At 42.6% G+C, this 26,796-nt stretch overlaps 1 protein-coding gene across 5 annotated transcripts in view; it reads right to left on the bottom strand.

Moving 5' to 3' along the window:
* The window catches only part of GLI3 (GLI family zinc finger 3), a 338,369-nt gene that overhangs the window by 71,125 nt on the left and 240,448 nt on the right, over positions 1–26,796 (bottom strand). For all 5 annotated transcript variants that reach the window (XM_077269180.1, XM_077269181.1, XM_077269182.1 and 2 more), the window contains one exon: positions 12,785–12,986. In XM_077269180.1, the coding sequence (XP_077125295.1) occupies positions 12,785–12,986 (202 nt within the window). The remainder of the gene's footprint in view (positions 1–12,784; positions 12,987–26,796) is intronic.

Raw genomic sequence — 26,796 nt, 5'->3', positions numbered from 1 at the left:
AGACAGCAGTCGGCCAAAAAATTGTCATTCATCCAACAGCTATCTTTTCTGTATGGGGGGGTTTTATACTATGGAATACAGTCGCTAAAAGATATCTGCAAAGATAGGAAAATTGTTCCTATTCTAGTAATTATTGTCCATGTACGGTTCATATAAACTGCTCAAAAAAATAAAGGGAACACTAAAATCCCACATTCTAGATATCACAGAATGAAATATTCCAGTTGCAAATCTGTATCCATTACATAATGGAATGTGTTGAGAACAAGTAAACATAAAAATGATCAATGTAAATAAAAATTAATATCACACGGAGGTCTTGATTTGGAATAATACTCAAAATCAACGTGGAAAATCAAATTACAGACTGATCCAACTTCAGTGGAAACGCCTCAAGACAAGAAACTGATGCTCAGAAGTGTAAATATTCTCACCCCTAGAGGTAGAGTAGCATGAGGCAGTGTCTACAACCATGGAATAGGGGATACCTTCCAGATTAATCCAGATTAGACTGCTGGAGCCTCCAATGATCCCAAGAATCGCGGCTCTGAATAGTCCTGTGTAAGTGAAGCAGTGGTCAATAGGGAACACTGCCGCTCCATTCAATCTAAAAAGAATGACGAAGATCAGCCAGACAGTAGTGGCAGAGCGCATGGTCGACCATTGCTTTTTTCATACTGTGCTCTTCAGAGGCCTGGTTTTTAGCATCGGTAGCGGTCCCAGCGGTCTAACTCCCATCAATTGTGAAGTTATAACTTCCAATCTTTAAAGGTCACTAGTCTGCTTGTTATTTATCAATATTGTTCTTAGACAACTTTTCATTTTACTTTTGATGACAGCATGGTTGCGATAGGTATAAGAAGTATCTAAGATCTATAGATTTCACAGGCACATGTGTTTTGTTTTAGGTGCATTATGTGATAGCATTCTGGAGCGTTATATTTAAGTCTCACACAGTATTATGAAAACTATGATGCCCATTCTGAATGCTATATCTTCTCATATACATGCTGAAGCTTTCTTACATACAAAACACCTTTTATGTATTATAGAGATGCCATAATATTACTTCCGCAGCCTCAGTCTCAGAGTTAGGTAATACATTTTTTTCTTGGTGTACATTTCAACAAAGACAGTAGTTTCTTCCTATATTTGGCAGACCAGGCCGCCTGGAAGTCTCAAGCGCTGTCAATCTGCTATTTGCCTTGTATAGAGTTTTATTGCCGGTGTGATATAAAATGAGTCATAGCTCTATTCCTTATTAGGTCCGGGGGAAGAGGATTAGTTGTATGTACATGAGAAATATGCAACAGAAAAGAATATCGCTGCATGCAGGGAACAAGACAAAGACACAAGTCTTTTGTGCGTGAAACATTCGAGACTCTGATATGCACTTCTGGAAAGATTTTTTTCATGTGGGTCAATGAACTGCATTGTAATTTTATTAGGATGTGGAGTCTCGAATAGCTAGCTTAACTAACTTAGAAAAATAATAAAACAAAACATTACAGACCTCGTAATGAAAACCAAACCTTGTGGCAATTGTGATACCGGTCACAGCTGAGGAATTTACCCAGAAACAGCTGGGGCCAAACTTACCATCATTCTCAGGATTTCGTTAGTGAATTTTGGGGCTCATGCAACTTGTGTTTTTATGTCAACACACTAAAATGATGAAGAAATTCAGGAGTCCAAATATTTGTTTCTCATGGAAATGTGCCCTTAGTATAAACACCAAAAACAATGAGTCCACTGTATTCTGTGTCTGCTACACAGTATTTTTGTGCAGTATTGGGCTAAAGAAAATTGACCTGTACCTATACGCTGACCTTAAATAAGGCAGCAAATTATGGTGACATGTCCACCTTAAACCTTTACCTTAGAACAAGCTTTATTTTTTTAATCCTAAACTCAAGATTAAAGAGTAACTAAACTTTTTTTAAATAAGGCTATCTAGCATGAAAAGTTATGAAACTTTGTAAGGCACTTTTATTATGAGATTTGCCTTCATCCGTGTATAAAGATAGCATGTTAGAGGCTTCCAAACCCCTGCTTTTCCCCACTCTATCAGCTGCATTGGTATCAGAGCTTACTCACTTGGAGTACAGATGATGGCAGTTAAATGGTCAAAGCCTGCCTCTTCCCGCTCCCCGCTCACCTCTTTGCTCCTTGTCTCCCCGTGCCGTGAAGATGTGTTCACAATCGCTTCAATAAAAGGAAAAGTCTGTATCACAGGTCCGGTGAGTGTGGCCGCGTTCTTCTCTATTCCCACCTATATATGTATATTTAATGCAGCGCTAGATAGCATAAAAGCCGCTAATTCAATTGCCGGCTTTTGCTCTCTCCTTCCCAAACCCGACATGATATGAGACATGGTTTACATACAGTAAACCATCTCATATCCCTTATTTTTTTGCATATTCCACACTACTAATGTTAGTAGTGTGTATGTGCAAAATTTAGGAGCTGTAGCTTGTAAAATAAAGGGTTAAATGGCGGAAAAAATTGGCGTGGGCTCCCGCGCAATTTTCTCCGCTAGAGTGGTAAAGCCAGTGACTGAGGGCAGATATTAATAACCTAGAGAGGGTCCATGGTTATTGGCACCCCCTGGCTAAAAACATCTGCCCCCAGCCACCCCAGAAAAGGCACATCTGGAAGATGCGCCTATTCTGGCACTTGGCCTCTCTCTTCCCACTCCTGTGTAGCGGTGGGATATGGGGTAATGAAGGGTTAATGTCACCTTGCTATTGTAAGGTGACATTAAGCCAGCTTAATAATGGAGAGGCGTCAATTATGTCACCTATCCATTATTAATCCAATAGTACGAAATGGTTAAGAAAACACACACACATTATTACAAAGTCCTTTAATGAAATAAAGACACAGGTTGTTGTAATATTTTATTATTCTCTTAATCCAGCTGAAGACCCTCGTTCTGTAACAAAGTAAAAATAAACGATATCCCATACCTTCCGTCGTTCAGTCAGTCCCACGAAGTAAATCCATCTGAAGGGGTTAAATCATTTTACACCCAGGAGCTGTGCTAATGCAATTGTGCTCCTGTGTGTAAAAACCCCGGCGAATGAATGAAATGCAGGGTGACCTGTAGTTACCTTGAGTTGCGGTGAGGCGCCCTCTGCTGGATGTCCTCATATGAACTCGAGCGTGGGAACTTTTCCCAGGCTCTAGTTCATGAGGACATCCAGCAGAGGGCGCATCACCGCGAATGAAGGTAACTACAGGTCATTGACCTACATTACCTTCATTCGCCGGGGTTTACAGGCAGGAGCACAGCTGCATTATAGCAGAGCTCCTGCCTGTAAAATATTTTAACCCCTTCAGATGGATTTACATCGTGGGACGTTACAGATCTACGAAAGGTATGTATATTGTTGGTTTATTATTTTTAATTTGTTACAGAACGATGGTCTTCAGGTGGATTGAGAGAGCAATAAAATATTACAACAACCTGTGTGTTTATTTCATTAAAATACTTTGCAATATTGTGTGTGTTTTTTTTTAAACATTTCATACAATTGGATTAATAATGGATAGGTGTCATAATTGACGCCTCTCCATTATTAACCTGGCTTAATGTCACCTTACAATAGAAAGGTGACATTAACCCTTCATTACCCCATATCCCACCGCTACACGGGAGTGGGAAGAGAGTGGCCAAGTGCCAGAATAGGCGCATCTTCCAGATGTGCCTTTTCTGGGGTGGCTGGGGGCAGATGTTTTTAGCCAGGGGGGGGCCAATAACCATGGACCCTCTCTAGCCTATTAATATCTGCACTCAGTCACTGGCTTTACCACTCTGGCGGAGAAAATTGCGCGGGAGCCCACGCCAATTTTTTCCGCCATTTAACCCTTTATTTTAGCAGCTACAGCGCCCAAATTTTGCACATACACACTACTAACATTAGTAGTGTGGAGTATGCAAAAAAAAAAGGGATATGAGATGGTTTACTGTATGTAAACTGTCATGGTTCCCAATGGCAAGGGAACGTGAGAGAACTTAAATAACAGACTAGCTCTTGGGTAATGGAATCTCGAGCTGACCGTGAGCTAAACCTACCACACAACTAACAGTGGCCGGGTGACGTACCTACGTTTTATCCCTAGACGCCCAGCGCCAGCCGGAGAACTAACTAACCCTAATAGAGGAAAAAACAGACCTGGCTTACCTCTAGGGAAATTCCCCCAAAAAGGAGACAGAAGCCCCCCACATATATTGACGGTGAGTTCAGAGGAAAAGACATACACAGTATGAAGGTAGGTTCAGCAAAGCGAGGTCCGCTTACTAGATAGTAAGAAGATACAATAGGGAACTTCACGGTCAGCTGAAAACCCTATTAAAATACCATCCAGAAATTACTTTAAGACTCATGTGTCAACTCATGACACCGGAGTGGTAATTTCGGCCCACAAGAGCTTCCAGCTACAGAAACATAACATAACTGTGAACTGGAACAAAAATGCAAACAAACTTAGGACTAAGAGTCCAACTTAGCTGATAGTAGTCTAGAAGCAGGAACATGCAACAGAAAGGCTCTGGTTACATTGATGGCCGGCACTAGAATAACTGAGCAGCAAGGCTAAATAGGATACTCCCACATCCTGATGGAAACAGGTGAACAGAGAAAATGAAGCACACAAGTCCAGTACCACCAGCGACCACCGGGGGAGCCCAAAAACCAAATTCACAACAGTACCCCCCCCCTCAAGGAGGGGGCACCGAACCCTCACAAGAACCACCAGGGCGATCAGGATGAGACCTATGAAAGGCACGGACCAAATCAGAGGCATGGACATCAGAGGCTGTCACCCAAGAATTATCCTCCTGACCGTAGCCCTTCCACTTGACCAGATACTGAAGTTTCCGTCTGGAAACACGGCAGTCCAAGATCTTCTCCACAACGTACTCCAATTCACCCTCAACCAACACCGGAGCGGGAGGCTCAACGGAAGGCACAACCGGTACCTCATACCTGCGCAATAATGACCGATGGAAGACATTATGGATAGAAAAAGATGCCGGGAGGTCCAATCGAAAGGACACAGGGTTAAGAATCTCCAAAATCTTATACGGGCCGATGAACTGAGGCTTAAACTTAGGAGAAGAAACCCTCATAGGGACAAAACGAGAAGACAACCACACCAAGTCCCCAACATGAAGACGAGGACCAACACGACGACGGCGGTTAGCAAAATGCCGAGTCTTCTCCTGGGACAACTCCAAATTGTCCACCACCTGTCCCCAAATCCGATGCAACCTATCCACCACAGTATCCACTCCAGGACAATCCGAAGACTCCACCTGACCAGAAGAAAAGCGAGGATGAAACCCCGAATTGCAAAAAAAAGGAGAAACCAAAGTGGCAGAACTAGCCCGATTATTGAGGGCAAACTCCGCCAACGGCAAAAAGGCAACCCAGTCATCCTGATCCGCAGACACAAAACACCTCAAATAAGTCTCCAAGGTCTGATTAGTTCGCTCAGTCTGGCCATTAGTCTGAGGATGGAACGCAGACGAAAAAGACAAATCAATGCCCATCCTAGCACAGAACGCCCGCCAAAATCTAGACACGAACTGGGTCCCCCTGTCAGAAACGATATTCGCCGGAATACCATGCAAGCGAACCACATTTTGAAAAAACAGAGGAACCAACTCGGAAGAGGACGGCAACTTAGGCAAGGGCACCAAATGAACCATCTTTGAAAAACGGTCACACACCACCCAGATGACAGACATTTTCTGAGAAACAGGGAGATCAGAAATAAAATCCATAGAGATGTGAGTCCAAGGCCTCTTTGGAATAGGCAAAGATAACAACAATCCGCTAGCCCGAGAACAACAAGGTTTGGCCCGAGCACAAACATCACAAGACTGCACAAAAACTCGTACATCTCGAGACAGAGAAGGCCACCAGAAGGACCTAGCCACCAAATCCCTGGTACCAAAGATCCCGGGATGACCTGCCAACGCAGAAGAATGAACCTCCGAGATGACTCTACTGGTCCAATCATCAGGAACAAACAGTCTACCAGGCGGGCAACGATCAGGTCTATCCGCCTGAAACTCCTGCAAAGCCCGTCGCAGGTCTGGGGAAACAGCAGATAATATCACCCCATCCTTAAGGATACCTGTAGGTTCAGAATCACCAGGGAAATCAGGCTCAAAACTCCTAGAAAGGGCATCCGCCTTCACATTTTTAGAACCTGGTAAGTATGAGACCACAAAATTAAACCGAGAGAAAAACAACGACCAGCGCGCCTGTCTAGGATTCAGGCGCCTGGCCAGACTCAAGATAAATCAAATTCTTGTGATCGGTCAATACCACCACCTGATGTCTAGCCCCCTCAAGCCAATGACGCCACTCCTCAAAAGCCCACTTCATAGCCAAAAGCTCCCGATTACCAAAATCATAATTTCGCTCGGCGGGCGAAAATTTTCGAGAAAAGAACGCACAAGGTCTCATCACGGAGCAATCGGAACTTTTCTGCGACAAGACCGCCCCAGCTCCGATCTCGGAAGCATCGACCTCAACCTGAAAAGGAAGAGTAACATCAGGCTGACGCAACACAGGGGCGGAAGAAAAGCGGCGCTTAAGCTCCCGAAAGGCCTCCACAGCAGCAGGGGACCAATCAGCAACATCAGCACCCTTTTTGGTCAAATCAGTCAAAGGTTTAGCAACATCAGAAAAACCAGTTATAAATCGCCGATAAAAATTAGCAAAGCCCAAAAATTTCTGAAGGCTCTTAAGCGAAGAAGGTTGCGTCCAATCACAAATAGCCCGAACCTTGACAGGATCCATCTCAATGGAAGAGGGGGAAAAAATGTACCCCAAAAAAGAAATCTTTTGAACCCCAAAAATACACTTAGAACCCTTCACACACAAGGAACTAGCCCGCAAAACCTGAAAAACCCTCCTGACATGTTGGACATGAGAATCCCAGTCATCCGAAAAAATCAAAATATCATCCAGATACACGATCATGAATTTATCCAAATATTCCCGGAAAATGTCATGCATAAAGGACTGAAAGACTGAAGGGGCATTTGAAAGACCAAAAGGCATAATACACTAAATACTCAAAATGGCCCTCGGGCGTATTAAATGCGGTTTTCCACTCATCCCCCTGCTTAATTCGCACCAAATTATACGCCCCACGGAGATCAATCTTAGAGAACCACTTAGCCCCTTTTATTCGAGCAAACAAATCAGTCAGCAGTGGCAGAGGATACTGATATCTGACTGTAATTTTATTCAAGAGTCGATAATCAATACACGGCCTCAAAGAGCCATCTTTTTTAAATACAAAGAAAAAACCGGCTCCTAAGGGAGATGAAGAAGGACGAATATGTCCCTTTTCCAGGGACTCCTTAATATATTCTCGCATAGCAGCATGTTCAGGTACAGATAGATTAAATAAACGACCCTTTGGAAATTTACTGCCCGGAATCAGATCTATGGTACAATCGCAATCTCTGTGAGGAGGTAGTGAACCAAGCTTAGGCTCCTCAAAAACATCACGATAATCAGATAAAAATTCCGGAATCTCAGAGGGAATAGATGACGAAATGGAAACCAAAGGTACGTCCTCATGAGCCCCCTGACATCCCCAGCTTAACACAGACATTGCTTTCCAGTCAAGAACTGGGTTATGAGATTGTAACCATGGCAATCCGAGCACCAAAACATCATGTAGATTGTACAACACAAGGAAGCGAATCGTGTCCTGATGGTCTGGATTCATACGCATAGTCACTTGTGTCCAGTATTGTGGTTTATTACTAGCCAATGGTGTAGAGTCAATACCCTTCAGAGGTATAGGAACTTCCAGAGGCTCTAGATCAAACCCACAGCGCCTGGCAAAGGACCAATCCATGAGACTCAAAGCGGCGCCAGAGTCGACATAGGCATCCGCGGTAATTGACGATAATGAACAAATCAAGGTCACAGACAAAATAAACTTAGACTGTAAAGTGCCAATTGAAATAGACTTATCAACCTTTTTTGTACGTTTAGAGCATGCTGATATAACATGAGTTGAATCACCACAATAGAAGCACAACCCATTTTTTCGCCTAAAATTCTGCCGTTCGCTTCTGGACAGAATTCTATCACATTGCATATTTTCTGGAGCCTTCTCAGAAGACACCGCCAAATGGTGCACAGGTTTGCGCTCCCGCAAACGCCGATCAATCTGAATAGCCATTGTCATGGACTCATTCAGACCTGTAGGTGCAGGGAACCCCACCATAACATCTTTAATGGCATCAGAGAGACCCTCTCTGAAATTCGCCGCCAGGGCGCACTCATTCCACTGAGTAAGCACAGACCATTTACGAAATTTTTGGCAGTATATTTCAGCTTCATCTTGCCCTTGAGATAGGGCCATCAAGGTTTTTTCAGCCTGAATCTCTAAATTAGGTTCCTCATAAAGCAACCCCAAAGCCAGAAAAAACGCATCCACATTGAGCAACGCAGGATCCCCGGGTGCCAATGCAAATGCCCAGTCTTGAGGGTCACCCCGCAGCAAGGAAATTACTATCCTAACCTGCTGTGCGGGATCTCCAGCGGAGCGAGATCTCAGGGAAAGAAATAATTTACAATTATATTTGAAATTCAGGAAACGAGATCTATCCCCGGAGAAAAATTCTGGTATAGGAATTCTAGGTTCAGATATAGGAGCATGAATAACAAAATCCTGTAAATTTTGAACCTTCGTAGCAAGATTATTCAAACCTGTAGCCAAACTCTGAGGATCCATTTTAATCAGGTGAGATCAGAGCCATTCAAGGATTAGAAGGAGAGAGAGAGGCAAAGGCTGCAATTAGAGCAGAAATGCAACTGAGTAAACTATAGAGCAAGCTCAGAAGAAAAAAAAAAAAAAAAAAAAATCTGCAGACTTCTTTTTCTCTCCTTTCTTCTGCCAACGGTTTTAACCCTTGGCCGGCCATACTGTCTTGGTTCCCAATGGCAAGGGAACGTGAGAGAACTTAAATAACAGACTAGCTCTTGGGTGATGGAATCTCGAGCTGACCGTGAGCTAAACCTACCACACAACTAACAGTTGCCGGGTGACGTACCTACGTTTTATCCCTAGACGCCCAGCGCCAGCCGGAGAACTAACTAACCCTAATAGAGGAAAAAACAGACCTGGCTTACCTCTAGGGAAATTCCCCCAAAAAGGAGACAGAAGCCCCCCACATATATTGACGGTGAGTTCAGAGGAAAAGACATACGCAGTATGAAGGTAGGTTCAGCAAAGCGAGGTCCGCTTACTAGATAGTAAGAAGATACAATAGGGAACTTCACGGTCAGCTGAAAACCCTATTAAAATACCATCCAGAAATTACTTTAAGACTCATGTGTCAACTCATGACACCGGAGTGGTAATTTCGGCCCACAAGAGCTTCCAGCTACAGAAACATAACATAACTGTGAACTGGAACAAAAATGCAAACAAACTTAGGACTAAGAGTCCAACTTAGCTGATAGTAGTCTAGAAGCAGGAACATGCAACAGAAAGGCTCTGGTTACATTGATGGCCGGCACTAGAATAACTGAGCAGCAAGGCTAAATAGGATACTCCCACATCCTGATGGAAACAGGTGAACAGAGAAAGTGAAGCACACAAGTCCAGTACCACCAGCGACCACCGGGGGAGCCCAAAAACCAAATTCACAACAGTAAACCATGTCTCATATCCTGTCGGGTTTGGGAAGGAGAGAGCAAAAGCCGGCAATTGAATTAGCGGCTTTTATGCTATCTAGCGCTGCATTAAATATAAATATACATATATAGGTGTCTCACTGACATATATATATGTATATATACCTACTCTATGTGTATATATCTACTCTATTCTAACCTGTCAGTGTGATTTTACTGTACGCAGCACTGATTTGCCGGCTTTTCAAAGGACACCGGTGCGTACAAATTGGACAGTAATACAGATGTCATACGGATGATGCGATTAAAAATCGCATTGCACTCGCATGACACTCGCATGACAATCGCATACGTTACATCCGTTTTTTCGGTCCAGATTACGGACCGTTTTTTCTCTCGCAAGTGGAAAGGAACCCTAAGTGTTGTGCTTATCTGAATGGTCTCCTGCAGTAGCTTATCCCCAGAGTTAGTGGCACACAGGTACTGAGTGGCCCATTTCACTGCCATCACCTGTACTCTAGTTCAGTAGATTCCTACATAAATGTAGCTAAAGTTTGGCAAATTACTTGGGAAACGCAGGGTTTTCTAAGACACTTACGGTACATGCATTTTTTTCAAATGTGTTTTTTTCTTTAGATTAAATGACCATTTAAAGATTTTTGGGAAAATTCATCATGACTGGTACATTTGATCAAATCCCACTGGAGTAAGACGCCCTGAATTTATTAATAAATTTGGTGCATCTTTGGCTTTGCGTTGCACCACACACAAATATCTACACTAGCTTTGAGTTGGAATAAGTTTCCGCTAAACTTTATACCAATTTCTTGTGCAAACTATAGTTAGTCAATTAGACCATGGTTGGCCATGCCTCCACGAGTAAAGCCCAACTCACTTTTAACAATAAAAAAGGTTTGAGGATGGCTAAAAATAAAAAATCGTGACATTTTTGCCCAACTAAAGGCTGTGCAAAGATTTCTGACTTTTATAGACCTGAAAACTAGCATGACCCCTATATATTTGTGCATAGTCAGGTAAATATATAGTTTCATAAAGAGAAAGAATTAGATGCAAAAACATGTAAAAATAGACACTTTTTAACACCTCTGTTAAACTGTTATATAGTTTTACAGTAATGCAATACATGCACGATCAATTGGTAACCTAACAAAACCATTGCTAAAATGCCAACTTCTATTAAGCCATGCCATTTTTATATACAGTATGTGCACATCTTTAAAAACTGAATTACCGTATATACTCGAGTATAAGCCGAGATTTTCAGCCCATTTTTTGGGGCTGAAAGTCCCCCTCTCGGCTTATACTCGAGTCATACCCAGGGGTCGGCAGGGGAGGGGGAGCGGGGCTGTCTAATTATACTCACCTGCTCTTGGCGCAGTCCCTGCACGTCCCTGGCACCATGGCGCTGCTGCTTCTTCCTGTACTGAGCGGTCACATGGTACCGCTCATTACAGTAATGAATATGCTGCTCCACCTACCATAGGGGTAGAGCCGCATATTCATTACTGTAATGAGCGGTAAGGGTGACCGCTCAGTACAGGAAGAAGCAGCAGCGCCGGGAAGCAGGGACTGCCCCGCGCCAGGAGCAGGTGAGTATAACGGGGAGGTGGAGCACTGCGCTGCGCGATATTCACCTGCTCCTCGTTCCAGCCGCCGCTTCGTCTTCAGCATCTTCTGCAGTGACGCTCAGGTCAGAGGGTGCGATGACGTGGTTAGTGCGCGCCCTCTGCCTGAAAGTCAGTGCAGAAGACGCTGAAGACGGAGCGGCCCTGGAACGTGGAGCAGGTGAATACTGAAAGTGCCGGGGGCCTGAGCGACGGAGAGGTGAGTATGTGATTTTTTTTATTGCAGCAACAGCAAATGGGGCAAGTGTCTGTATGGAGCATCTTATGGGGCCATAACATTTGTTCAGCACTATATGGCGCAAATACCTTTATGGAGCATCTTATGGGGCCATAACGTTTGTGCAGCACTATATGGGGCAAGTGTCTGTATGGAGCATCTTATGGGGCCATAATCAACGTTTGTGCAGCATTATATGAGGCAAATGTCTGTATGGACCATCTTATGGGGCCATAATCAACGTTTGTGCAGTACTATATGGGTCAAGTGTCTGTATGGAGCATCTTATGGGGCCATAATCAACGTTTGTGCAGTACTATATGGGGCAAGTGTCTGTATGGAGCATATTATGGGGGCCATAACCTTTGTTCAGCACTATATGGCGCAAATACCTTTATGGAGCATCTTATGGGGCCATAATGTTTGTACAGCACTATATGGGGCAAGTGTCTGTATGGGGCCATAATCAACGTTTGTGCAGCACTATATGGGGCAAGTGTCTGTATGGAGCATCGTATGGGGCCATAATCAACGTTTGTGCAGCACTATATGGGGCAAATATCTTTATGGAGCATCTTATGGGGCCATAATTAACGTTTGTGCAGCATTATATAGGGCAAATGTCTGCATGGAGTATCTTATGGTTCCATAACGTTTGTGCAGCATTGTATGGGGCAAATATCTTTATGAAGCATCTTATGGGGCCATAATCAACATTTGTGCAGCATTATATTGGGAAAATGTGTCTATGGAGCATCTTATGGGGCCATTATTAACCTTTGTGCTGGATTATATGGGGCACATTTTAATATGGAGCATCTTATGGAGCCATCATAAACTTTATGGAGCATTATATGGGGCTCCTGATTCAATATGTATATTCAAAAACACTTAACCTACTGATGTCTCAATTAATTTTACTTTTATTGGTATCTATTTTTAATTTTGACATTTACAGGTATCTGCTGCATTTCCTACCCCAGGCTTATACTCGAGTCATTAAGTTTTCCTAGTTTTTTTGTGGCAAAATTAGGGGGGTCAGCTTATACTTGGGTCAGCTTATGCTCGAGTATATATGGTATACCTAAAATTATTTTTATAAGTAGCACTATTTTTAAGCTTGAGCTTTACAGTCGCAGTTAAAAGGCTCTCCACCTAAAATCATTTACATAAAATATGGTTCATATGGGATTTATAATAACTTTAATAAAAGGAAGTTCTGAAAAGAGAAAAGTTACCTTAGTGCACTTGCTGATAAATGTCCGTAAGAGCCACTGGCTGAAGAGCTGCTCCGTGAGTTGTTGAGAATGGTAACTAGAGAGTTTGGAGATGTTCTGATCATAGTCTGAAGGTCAAAGCTGTGATCGGAGAGTGGGGATATTGGCAATGTCCGTTTCCTGCTCGGTCGGGCAGCAAGCCTGGGGCTGGGAAACCTCGAACCTGAAAGGAAGAGAAGAAGTTACAACTGACTATGCCTTAGTATGGCTGAGCATTATTTCAGTCTGATGCATTCAGCATGTAACGGATAGTCAAAGTAATTTTGTACATTTTTGTCTCAAGCATTGAACCAAATGTGTTACAGTAAAAAAAAACTGTGTCGTGCGGATCTATTTCCCCTTCAAGCCCAGATGTAAGGGGTGATGTGTAAATACATGATAGCATTATTACGGTGCAGACCCTTTTGTGGGTCGAAACAGCGAGTAGTTTTGACAAGCGCCTTCACTTTCCACCTGTGATCTACTGGCTACAATTGAGGAAAATTAGGAAGAAAAATGTATCTTCCCAAAGCTTCCCTCAAGGGAGCGTTGTTTATTAATGTGCAAGCGCATGATAAATTGCTAAACAAAAGGATAAGACTTCTCTGTATTAGCCCTCTCATTTCTGGTGATTTATGAATCTGACGGCTGCGACGACATTCCATTCATTAATTCTCCACAAGCGATGAGATGCTGCCGCTGCTGCTTGGGTCTGAGCTGCTAACAACACGCACCTTTTTTTTATAAGTGCTGAATATAAAGCGAGGATCCCATTGAGGTATATTACTTATCAATATGATGCAAACACATAGGATTGTAGTAAAAATTAATATGTTAAAAATAGTATAGTAGTTTGATAAAAAGTATATGCACTGCACTATAAGCTCAACAATGGACAAAATATTATAGATTTTGAAGGGAATTTGTCAGCATCAGAGACCCTGATTCCAGTGATGTATGACTTAGTTTACTGGGTGCAGCAGTTGTGATATAATCACAGTTTTCTCTATTGCAGATGTAGCAGAGCTCGAATATTGAGCTCTCTGTAACCCGCCCACAACACTGATTAGCAGCTTTCTGTCAACACACAGTCTACAATCTCCTCCAGGTAAAACACTTATTTTACTGAAACAGAAAAACTCAGCCAATAAAAGGTGTTGTCTCACAAATAAAGAACATTTTAATCAAGAGATATTGTAATAATGGTAAGTTCCACAAATGGATTAAAAAATGTTCCTGTGCTAAGATAATATTTTCTGTGAGGTAAACCTTTTTTTCTCTAAGACAAAACATGGTTTTTAAACAGGCAGGGTAATGTTTTACCTCACAGAAAGAATCAGCTGTGATGCCATGCTTCCTGTCTGTATACTCCCTTTTGCTTCCTCCCCTGCACATTTCTAAGATTATCTCAGCACGGGAACATTTTTTTCAAACATCCAGTTGTGAAACTTATTTTTACACCAAGATCTATTAGTGAAAATGTACTTTGTTGGTGGGACAACACCTTTAAGTGACACATCGCTTGAATCAGGGCATCTGCCTCTACATCAGGGGCAGCTGCTCTCAGACTAAATAGCAAGAACCTGCTGACAGATTTGTTTTGAAGGGAATATGTCACCTGGTTTTCTCAATATGAACTATGGCCTTCACACTTAATGCATTTTTTACAGAAGTCTAGTAAGCTGTATATAGCAAAGTACTGTATTGCGCATGCGCCGGCTTTACCTCTGGGTCATCGGCACTCTTTGGCCTCTCCTAGTACATGCACTTTACAGTACATTGCTCTGCCCACAGAGTGAAGTGCATCTGTGCAGGAGCGGGATTGCTGGCCACTGCGTGGATGATGTTGGATGTGTCATTCACATGAAGCAAGCAGGAGGACAGCAATTGGGGGGAGAGAGGAGGCGAAGAAGCAAGATCAGCAATGCCCATCAGACCGGATAGGACCGTATGGGGGGATATTTTATGGAATCTGAAGAGGGGTTGTGCATTTATATACAGCTTGCTAGACTGTTGTAAATGAGGCATTAAAGGTGATGGTCTGGAGACGGCTTCCCTTTTTAAAGCTTAGACTACAATTAGACCATACTAGTAGCCAATAATTTTCTTTTCTTTTTACTGACTCAAAGACTCCAAAATTGTAGGTGTTAGGGACCTTGGATATGTTCGATACCATGAGTTCTAAATAACACTACATGTCTACATAACTTAATTCAGTTTTTGCAAAACCAAGTGTCCAAGCTGTAACTATGTCTTGTTAAAGAGAGGATGACATGACAGGGCAGCATCAGTTTCCATCGACTCATGGCATGTAACCCTATTAACATCTTCCTGCTACGGAGGAGATTAACATAAGTTATCCACCGTGAATACAATTTATCTGCTGTTTAAATAAAGCCTTTGGCTCTCATTATAAACACAAACACGGGAGGATTTATTTTATGCCCAGAGATAATTATCCACTCTAAATGTTTTTCCAGTTAGACCCACTGCAGTAGGTAAGAGGAATCAGATCGCGTGCCTCTTCTGCTGCGTTTTCAGCAATTCTACCATTGAATTATTAACTTTTTTGCTACAGAATAGCATTGCCCTTCCAGGTTGGAATCGTAGATTCAGCTGTTGATGTCATTTTTTTGAGACACAGAAACAGAAGTGAATACAAAATCGAGACATTTTTACCTTTAGGCCAAGTTCATTAAAAAAACAATGGTATTTGATCGGTATATCATCCATATGTCAGTTTTTAAATCTGTATTATTTTTATACCTCAGCAGTAAAAGAAAAATATACAACACCAAATATAGTTTCCTATTTTAAGAATTACAATTTATCCATAAAAATCAGATGCCGTACTGTTGATGTGTACTGGATCCGACTTTGGTACGCCGCTGGATCACTGTGTGTTTCAGAAGTCACTTTTCTGAATACAAGTCAATGGGACTCAGAACCGGGCTGCAGAGCATCATTCTGAATTTCCACAGGCTTGCATTGAGAAGATTTAAAAAAAATGACCTCTACTTCACACAGCAACCACTGTGCGATTTGGCCGGTCAGAAGTGCAGTCACACAGCTGAAGCACTGCTTCGTATATTTAGACAACCCTCCTTTTGCCCTATTAAAAATAAAACAATTAAATGAAAATTATAAATACACATATTTGGTATTGCTGCATTAATAAAAGTTCAATCTGTCAAACTATAAAATAAATTAATTTGATCAGTAAATGGCATAAAAAGAAAAAAATCAAAATGCCAGAATTACGTTTTTTTGCAGGCCACTACACTGCAATAAAATGCAATGAGGTGATCAAAGCATTTTATCTACCCCAAAATGGTATTAATAAAAATATAAACTCAGGGTTAAAAAAATAAGCCCTCACATCTCAAAAAAAATAAAAACGTTAAGGGTCTCGGAAAATGGCGACATATGCAAAAACAGTTTCTTACAAATTTCTGAACTTTTTTCACCACATTAATAAAAAATAACCTATACATGTTTGGTATCTGCGTAGTCATACTGACCTGGTGAATCTTATTGTCAGGTCAGTTTTACCATATGGTGGATATTGTAAAAAAAAAAAAAAAAACAATTGTGGAATTGCAGTATGGAAAAACTGTGGTACTGCCTAAATGAATATTTCATGCTAGGCTCATACAGGTAGGAATGTAAGTGCAATATCCTGCCAGATGGAAAGGATCCACACCACTTCATTGGGCCCATATGACAGGCTCATGTAACGCATCAGGATACGTGCCCACAGAACTTTTTAAAGAATTTCTTGGAGAAAGTCTGATTTAAAACATGCCTGAAAAAAATACCTTAATAATTATTAAAAGACTCTAAAAAATTCAATTGTATTTTAAAGCCACTTTGTTGGTCATAGGCTTAGTCTTTCGATATTTATTTTTTCCATTTTGGGTTTTGAAAAATACCTGGTGGCAGTAGCATAGCTACCGGGGGGCAGAGGGGGCCATCGCCCCAGGCCCCGCGCTCTGAGGGGGCCCACCCGGAGCTACGCTACTGTAACTGCATCGGCGCGCGGCGCGCCGATGCAGTTACATTCTGTGGCAGAGCAGGGAGAATTAATCTCCCTGCTCTGCCGCTATGGGCCCCTGAGCAGGCGGGGGGGCCCGGTACCAGCAGTGGGCCCCCCGCCGTCATCGCATGGTGAGCTGTATCGGCATCTAGCCATTACAGCTCACCGCACTGATGAGGGCAGGAGCGCTGCGCTCCTTCCCCCATCATCCCCCTGTCAGCATCTGACGTCACTCGCAGACGCCGACACTGACAGTGGGCGCGGGGACATCACCGCCCTGCGACCGCTGTCAGGACAAGAGCGAGAGCAGGGAGCAGCGAGCAGCGCTGGAACAAGGAGGAAGATAGGTGAGCATTGTGTTTTTTTTGTTATAGGGGCTGCCTTATACACTACAGGATCTGACTATGGGGGGGCTGCCGCTGCCTAATATACTACAGGATCTGACTATGGGGGGGCTGCTGCCTAATACACTACAGGATCTGAAAATGGGGGGTGCTGCCTTATGCTACAGGATCTGCCTATGGGGTGGCTGCTGCCTAATGCACTATAGGATCTGCCTATGGGGGGGCTGCCTAATGCACTACAGGATCTGACTGTGGGGGGCTGCTGCCGAGTGCACTACAGGATCTGACTATGGGGGGGCTGCTGCCTAATGCATTACAGGATCTGACTATGGGGGGGCTGCTGCCTCATACTACAGGATCTGCCTATGGGGGGGCTGTTGCCTAATGCACTACAGGATCTGACTATGGGGGGGCTGCTGCCTTATACACTACAGGATCTGCCTATGGCGGGGACTGCTGCCTTATACACTACAGGATCTGCCTATGGGGGGGCTGCCTTATACACTACAGGATCTGCCTATGGGGGGACTGCTGCCTTATACACTACAGAATCTGCCTATGGGGGGCTGCCTTATACACTACAGGATCTGCCTATGGGGGGGGGCTGCTGCCTTATACACTATATGATCTGTCTATGGGGGGCTGCCTTATACACTACAGGATCTGACTATGGGGGTGCTGCCTTATACCACAGGGTCTGCCTATAGGGGTACTGCCTTATACTACAGGGTCTGCCTATAGGGGTACTGTCTTGTACTATATTGAGGACTATCTGGCATATTATACTATATGGAGGTTATCTATGGGGCCATCATACAGTGTTGGAGCCATCAAACAGTTTGAAGTCTACTAAGGGGTCGGTATACTGTGTGGGTGGTAATATACAGTGAGGGAGCATTATACTGTGTATAAGAGAGCATCATGCTGTGTATAGGGGAGCTGTACAGGGGGGGACTCGGGACATTATTAAATTTAAAGTGGGCACGTATTGTTATAGGGGAACTTGGGTTACTGTGACTATCAAAGGGCCACACAGGGCAATATTACTTTCTAGGGAGCAAAATATGGGCAGTGTTTTCTAGGGCACTTGCACCTGACATTACTATATTATAGAGGGGGTGTTTTAGAATTTACACAGCAGGTGCAGTAATAGGGACACATACGGCAGCAGCGGCTCAGTATTCGGGTATCAGGTGCAGTAATAGGGACACATACAGCAGAAAAGGCTCAGTATTGGGATATCAGGTGCAGTAATAGGGACACATACGGCAGCAGCGGCTCAGTATCGGGGTATCAGGTGCAGTAATAGAGACACATACGGCAGCAACGGCTCAGTATTGGAACAACAGGTGTAGTAATAGGGACACATACGGCAGCAGTGGCTCAGTATTGGGGTATCAGCAGGATGAGGAGTTTGTGCAGGTTGGGAATAGATGATGATGGGGATGGAATGTGAGAAGTGAAATGTGTCTTTGTTGTTTTCTCTGCAGACGAGTCCTGGCTGGAAGAAGTTGTCATGTCGGTCTGGGCCAGATGGAAAAGACGGGAAAAGTGAACAACTCCATCAGAAAACATAAGCAGTAAGACATTATCTGTAACTGTGCTGTGATCTCTTATATGTTCTGTAGGACTGTATTTACCACTGACCGTATGGTGGTAATATCTATGTTAGGTTCTCCTCCACTCCTCCACTATTAGGGCGTGTCACCGAATTGTAATCAAGGTTACCTGGTTCGGGGTCCACTCAGAAGCTTCACCCCCCCTGAACCAAAACCCTAGCTACGCTTCTGCCTGGTGGGTAAAAAAAAATGCATGTCACATCTTTCAAGCATCACTTGATAGAATCTGCTGCAAATTAAATACTGTTCAATCAAAAGACTGCAAACATCACTTCAGGAGAAAAAAAATCAAAAATACTTCAAAAACTCTTCAAAACCTCTTCAGGAAATGAAGAACTCCTCCAAAAACTCCCCAAAGAAAAAACATTTCCTTAAGTGATTTTTACTAGAAAACTTGTAGTTTTTGATCGTCTCCAAGAAAAAACTTTGTGTGCAAAGAGCCTAAAAGTAGCAATAATAGGAAGCATGACTTATGTATGTTAAAACTAAATTAAAAGTGTACATCTTAGGCTATGTGCCTACGGTGAGAAAATAGCAGTGTTTTGGATGGAAAGTATTTTCACTACGTCCGAAACGCTGAATTCTAATCACGCAGTTACTGTATATCCGCATGTGTTCAGTCAACCATGCAGATTTACCACATCTAGTGAATGACTATGGGTGAGACTACACAGAGGAGGCAAGAGTCTCCGCGGCAGATAATTGACATACTGTGGCTCGTAACCCACACCACGTGTGAGTTACGCAGCAGTAAATAGAAATAAATCCCATCCACTGTGCTTGTAATGTAGAACGCAGTGTTTTGTACACAGCGCAGGTGACCTGCATCCAAAACGCTGGTATTCCTGATCGTGGGCATGTAACCTTATAGCCCAGAGGCAACTTCCTATGATGGAGGAGAATGCTGAGACTTTCTGATCCCTCAGAGAATTATGTAGCGGCACCGTCCTCTCTCCTCCAGCATGACACTGATGAGTCCGATCAGAGCTGGGCAGAATAGAAATCTACCTGCAGATTCTGACTAGCTAGCTGAAGGACCTTTCAGGCCAAATGATCAGTGAAATACCTGAAATGAACTTTAAAGAGGATCTTTTACCACATTTTTCACGTTGAACAGGAAGCAGGATATAATAGTGGCTGCAGAGCAGAATAAAACATTTTGTTCTTTTGTTTGCTTATGTCGTCTCTCCATTACATATTAGCTATGAAAATATTTGGCACCTAAACAGTTAACTTTAGGGGTGCGCACTTCTTCTCCCCATATGAGTTGCTATATGATAACGCCCACTTGGACTTAAAAACAAGGTTAACTCATTAGGTGCTAAATACTTTGATTGCTAATATCTCAGTAACTGACTGTCACGCTGCTGCAGTGCAGTGTTATGCAACCTCCACTAGAGGGAGCTTGAGAGGGAGGTGAAACTGCGTACACAGAGAACTCCACAGAGCAGCCGCACAGGCGCCATCAGATGGCGAGAGAGTGGTCAAACAAGCCAAGTCAGAAACCGTTCAGATGCAAAGTACAAAAAGGAGTAAGAAGTATACGTGGTCAGGAGCAAGCCAGAGGGTTTAGCAATGATCGAAAGCGGATAAGGCAAAGACAGAAAGCAGAAACAAGTCCGAATACAGGCCGAGTCAGAAACCAGAAAATATAACCAAGAAACAGAGAGACGCTGGGAAAAGGGCAGACAGAGGAAGACATCAGACACGGGGCAAATCAGGGATCACAGCAAGATAAATCAAGAGTTACCAGAGTCAGGTTCACACGCCGAAGGCAGAACTATAGCTGACACTGCCAGCAACATTCATGGGAGCTAAATAGCAAACCTGAACCCAGAATGAGGCAGAGCAAAGTTAACCCTTAACATGATCCACCCAGAGAAAGGGCAGACAGGAATAAACCCTGGAACGGATCATGACAAAAACAAAATAAAAAACAAAAATAAAAAAATGCTGTATAATGCTCTGCAGCCACTGTTATATCGTGTGTCCAGTTCAACATGAAAAATTTTGTGACTGGTCCTCTTTTTTACAATGTGCAACAGAAGTATGTGTGTTTTTGTGTGTGTGTGAATTAACGTAGCAAGGTCGTTGTGTGTACATACATAGCAGAGTTGCTTGTGTGCATATAGCAGAACTGTGTGTGTAGCTGAGTTAAAGTACTTATGAATAATTGAAGAATCAGAGACAGGTAGGCTACGCTTAAATCCCAGCACTGCAGATTCTTAATTTGATGCACATGGCTAGCTTTGACTACGAACCAGGGCATGTGATCACCTGGAAGCTCTCAGTCTGCTAGGGATGTTGAGAAGAGTAAAGTGTGTTGAAGCTGGCGAGTGACCAGCCAAAATGTCAGTGGTAGCTGGGAGAGAGATAAGCCAGAGTCTCTCTCAGAATGGAAATGCATGTAGAAAAGCCGCGGTGACACCATCACATGTTTCTCAACGCAAGCAATGAATAGCCAGGTCTTTAACCGGGAAGGAACAACCACGGGAAGGGCAGCATCCAATAAAGGAAAACCACCTATGCCAAAACATGGTATCCATCCACAGACAGCTGTTTTGGGGTATTTGCCCATCATCAGTGTGGAGTAGGAAACTGGCTATTAGGAGCAGTGCCTAGTGAAAAGACTATAAACATAAGGATGAATGACCTTGGGGAGATCAAAACATCCAACACCGCGGAGACACCATCACGTGTTTCTCAACGCAGTGATCCAGAACACTGCCCCCATCTGTCTGTGGATGGATACCATGTTTTGGCATAGGTGGTTTTTCTTTATTGGATGCTGCCCTTCCCGTGGTTGTTCCTTCCCGGTGAAGGACCTGGCTATTCATTGCTTGCGTTGAGAAACACGTGATAGTGTCTCCGCGGCTTTTCTACATGCATTTGCATATTTCCCTTAAGGGATGGGGGCAGTGTTCTGGATCACTGCGTTGAGAAACACGTGATGGTGTCTCCACAGTGTTGGATGTTTTGATCTCCCCGAGGTCATTCATCCTTATGTTTATAGTCTCTCAGAATGGAGACTGCATGGGTCAGCCAGGAAAGCTGAACAGTCTGTGTGTTGGAGCTGCAGAGTAGTATGGAAGCTGCAGCCTGTTTAATGTTAGCTGAGCATGGAGTTGAATACTTATGTTTGGGGCTGGAAACTGCTGGAGCTCAGGCTGAAGGTGATACCGACACTAGTAGGATCATACCTCTTCTTTGTGTAAAGTTTGCTCTAGGAGAACGGACTGTATATGTTACCTTATTGTGTCTGAGAGGAAGATATGACCTCTGGTGTTGGCAGTCTCAGCCAGAAAATGACAGGGAGAGGACTGTAATGTGTTCAGGGAGCCCACACTGACATATATGTGTCAGCCGAAAGAACTGTTAATTTGATGTTATACCTTTGTGCCCAATAGAACCAGGGAAGTTTTAATTAGTAGGAAATGTTTTCCTTAACTTCTGCAGTCTAATCCTGGGGTGCATCCTATAGTCCGAAAAATACAGCATATCATATTTACTGACATCATGCAGTGCTATTCAAATTTGTATTGCTAGTGTAATAATATATTCTGCAGATATTGAATATACAGAACTCCTTTGTTATGTGCCCTTGTCATTCCAGTTGTCTAGGTCTGTTTTTAAAATGACCAGTGCTTTCCTGTACTATCTGTCCATGAACGCTAGGTACACAAATAAGTTATTTGTAATCGCCTGTATTATTGAGGTCAACTGTGATCTTTAAGTCTGACTGGAAAAGGTTTCATTTCCTCAAGTGATAAATGATAGGACATTCAAAGCCCACCTTAATGACAATTAATTTACAGACCAGGGAAATTATTTTAATTGGTTTTCCCACTAGCCTTTGTCTAAATAAAAACACCCATCATCCATTACCTGACTACACACATACCCGTCATGTAAAGAAAAGGGGACTGTGTCAACCGCCTTTGTTTTTCTTAGCGTTTCAACTTAATTTGTCTTTCTAGTCATTAGCACAGTTCCGGCAAGTAATTAGCATTAGTGGAGATTGAGTGCGGTACAGTTACACAATACAAACCAGGAAAAAAGATAACAAATTAAAAAAATAAATATTAATAAGTCACAAAAGAGAGTTACTAAGCAGCATCGTTAAAATGGAAAGCACTAAATGTAATTAATGACTTTTTAGTACAGTAGTGTACAGGGCACATTCATCCATACTACTTTTTTCTACAAATTCAACACTTTGTGAAATTCAAGCAGTGAAAATGTTATATGAAACAAGTTTGTATAGGTTTAATTTTCTAACTCATTTAAATTTTTCAACCTTTTTGCATTTACTTAAATAATCCCTCTAAATAAGGCTACTATCACACTAGCGTTAACTGCATTCCATCACAATGCGTCGTTTTGCCGAAAAAACGCATCCTGCAAAAGTGTTTGCAGGATGCGTTTTTTCACCATTGATTAACATTAAGCGACGCATTGTGACAGATTGCCACACGTCGCACCCATCGTGCGACGGATGCGTCGTGCAGTGGCGGACCGTCGGGAGCAAAAAGCGCTACATGTAACGTTTTTTGCTCCCGACGGTCCGCTTTTTCCGACCGCGCATGCGCGGCCGGAACTCCGCCCCCACCTCCCCGCACTTCCCCGCACCTCACAATGGGGCAGCGGATGCGCTGGAAAAATGCATCCGCTGCCCCCGTTGTCCGGCGGAGACAACGCTAGCGTCGGGAACCTCGGCCCGACTCACCGCGACGGACCGAGCCCGACGCTAGTGTAAAAGAAGCCTTAATATAAAAATGGCCCGTTTTCTAAGTGCATACAAAAGTATGGTCAGCTGTGTCAAGTATTATTATAATAGGATGCGGTACTTTCACTAAGAATTGTGGCATAGGTTGCCGGTAGATTCCTCTAGTGACTGCTTATCTCTCATGAGAATAAAGATTCACAACTGCAACTTAACCCATTCTCCTCTCCCCTCCTTATGGGCCATGGACAGAAAGTCAGTATACTGCTACACAAAAAAAAGCACCACTCCAGCAGTTGTTCTTATTTCAGTGCTGGATTGGTGCTACTAAAGTAAGTTCCCTGCACCTAATGCTATACTCCCCACCCGTTGTCTTCAGCTCTTGCTGGCGCCCATTAGGTCCTGCGCCACCATCTTTGGACCGTAACTTCTGTCAGAGATAACGGTCACAATGCAAGTCTATGAGAGTAATTACAGGGCTTGCCCTAGCAAACATTGCAATGATCCCAAACTGCAGGAGACCACCCCAAAGCGGCACGAATAAAAGGTGAAGATGGGCAGCACGGTGGCGCAGTGGTTAGCACAGCAGCCTTGCAGCGCTGGAGTCCTGGGTTCAAACCCCACCAAGGACAACATCTGCAAAGAGTTTGTATGTTATCTCCGTGTTTGCGTGAGTTTCCTCCGGGTTCTCCGGTTTCCTCCCACATTCCAAAGACATACTGATAGGGAATTTAGATTGTGAGACCCAACGGGGACGGCGATGATAATGTGTGCAACCTGTAAAGCGCTGCAGAATATGTTAGCGCTATATAAAAATAAAGATTATTATTATAAAGATTATTATTATTATGATGGTAAGTATAAGACTAAGTGCAGGGGCCTTACATCAGTAGCACCACTCCAGCACTGCACCAAGAAAACACTGGACTGTTGGTTTATATGGTCAACGGGTACTGTCGAAAATTGGCCAGTTTGGCCAATGTCCATGTAACGTATATAGTCACCTTTATATCAGCTTGAAATGTATTCTCTGACAAATACTGCACAGAGAGAAAATGATTTATTAGATAATGTAAGTTATTCTACCCTAGAAGCAATGTTTTTGGGGAAAACATTTTCATAGCAGACAGTATGGCAGTATATTGAGTTTCAGCTCTACAGGAACATTGTTGTACAATTGTACTATTATATTATTTTTTGTGCTTACTTGTGTAGCGCTATCATATTCCTCAGCTCTTTACAGACAACAGCATCTGCCCTCATTGGGACTCACAATTCAAATTTCCTATTAGTATTAGTGATGAGCGAATAGCATTGTTGCTCGGGTCTCCCGGAGCACGCTCGGGTGATCTCCGAGTATTTGTTAGTGCTCGGAGATTTAATTTTCATCCCTCAGCTGCATGATTTACGGCTGCTCGACAGGCTGAATAAATGTGAGGAATGCCTGTTTGTTAGGGAATTCCCACATGTATTCAGGCTGTCCAGCAGCCGTAAGTCATGCAGCTGAGGCAAGGAAAACTAAATCTCCGAGCACTAAGAAATACTAGGAGATCACCCGAGCATGCTCGGGAAGACCCGAGCAACAATGCTATTCCCTCATCACTAATCAGTATGCTTTTGAAATGTGGAAACCCATGCAAACATGGAGAACATATTAATTCCTTAAAGATGTCCTTGTTGGGATTTCAACACTGCAAGGCTACAGTGCTGCCCATTATATGATCATATTAGGGATGAGTGAACCCATGGAAGTTCGGGTATTGGTACCCAACCCGAAATTTAGTCCAAAGAACTGTACCCAAACTTGAACCAGGAGCCAAACCCCATTGAAAACAATGACAAGCTGAACTTTGTATCTAAGAAAAAAATCAATCTCTCTCTCTGCAACAGACTTTCCCCGGAACTCCGAATACCACAACGGACTTATGGGAAAAGCCCATGTTCAGCATTTAGTTCTGGACACTAACTGAACTTTTAAGTTCGGGTTCGCTCATCTCTAGACCTTACTCCATTTTTGCTATTATTTGTGGATTGTACATAATTAAAAATCTGAAAATGCTGGATTAGATTGAGAAGAAAAAAAAATTAAATTGGTATTACGTGTAAGTCATGGAAATCAAAAGTTTACTATGTTAGGGTGGTTCCTCTATACCACTATTTATGGATTGCAAGTATCTCATTACAGTCATAACTAGGGATTCCAGTATTGCTAAACTCTCTTCAGAAATAAGCATGTACATTTGGTAAAACCCACATTTTGTCATCATATAATACAATATTAGTTCAACAAGCGGGAGGGAAAGAGAAAAAAATGCTTTTTTGGCTGGACATTTGATTCCTGTCTGCTCCAGTCTGGCAATCTTTGTCTGCTTTGTTGAGTAGTTTAGTCTAACATTTATTCAATAATCCCTTCTTTAATGAGCTTCCTCGAAAGTTGACCCATTAACTGTAAGCATTAGAGGGAAATAGTGGCCATACATGAACTCTACTGTTTATAGGGAAAGTTGCACTAATTTGGAGTAAAAGAAATGAAACAATCCGTATGGTACATGTACAACATGTCTTTATATATATCTAAAACTCTACTGGCTGCTTATACAGAATATAACAAAATCTTTTAGTAAATCATGCATTTTATTTGTAGGTCAATAATATAAAACATGAATTAAAATTTGATTAATTTAAGATTGTTATTATAAATGTGAATAGCATAATACATAATAGTTTCTTTCATGTTTTTCCTCAATTATTTTTCACTCTCTGCTCTTTTGTTCTCTGGACACATTATGTTACCTGTATTCTTTTGTGTTCTAAACCAGTCTATAAACTAAAACGTTGAGGATTTGTTATGTATCTAATTTATATATGTTTGCTCCTCCGTAGACCAATGGAAGTATAAAAATTACACATATTTCCTAGTGCAGTACATACGGTAACGGTATCTGTGCCAGACTGATATTTGTTCGAGCCAAAAGAATTTAAGATTGAACACAACATTTTCCTGTGCTTGCCAGTGCTACAAGATAAATTTCTTAGCTGGAAATGTCTACAAAGAGGAGCACAAGAAAGCGTTTTTGAAAATTTCCAGTCGGTCTTTGATGTTCTTACAAGGTCCACTCAAGAACTTGTTTGCCTTTGGACATAATCCCAGAAAATATCTCGGCACATTTATAGTAAAAGTTTGCGATGACTTTATATCTCTATTTTAATACCACACAAGAGAAAAAAAACATTGGAGTTAAATTAAAAATATCCTACTAAAAGTCATGTCA

This window comes from Ranitomeya variabilis, chromosome 6 (genome assembly GCF_051348905.1).
Source record: "Ranitomeya variabilis isolate aRanVar5 chromosome 6, aRanVar5.hap1, whole genome shotgun sequence".
In the NCBI taxonomy this organism is placed as follows: domain Eukaryota; kingdom Metazoa; phylum Chordata; class Amphibia; order Anura; family Dendrobatidae; genus Ranitomeya; species Ranitomeya variabilis.
The sequence above is the reverse complement of the archived record's forward strand: the minus strand, read 5'-3'. Positions and strand labels throughout refer to the sequence as shown.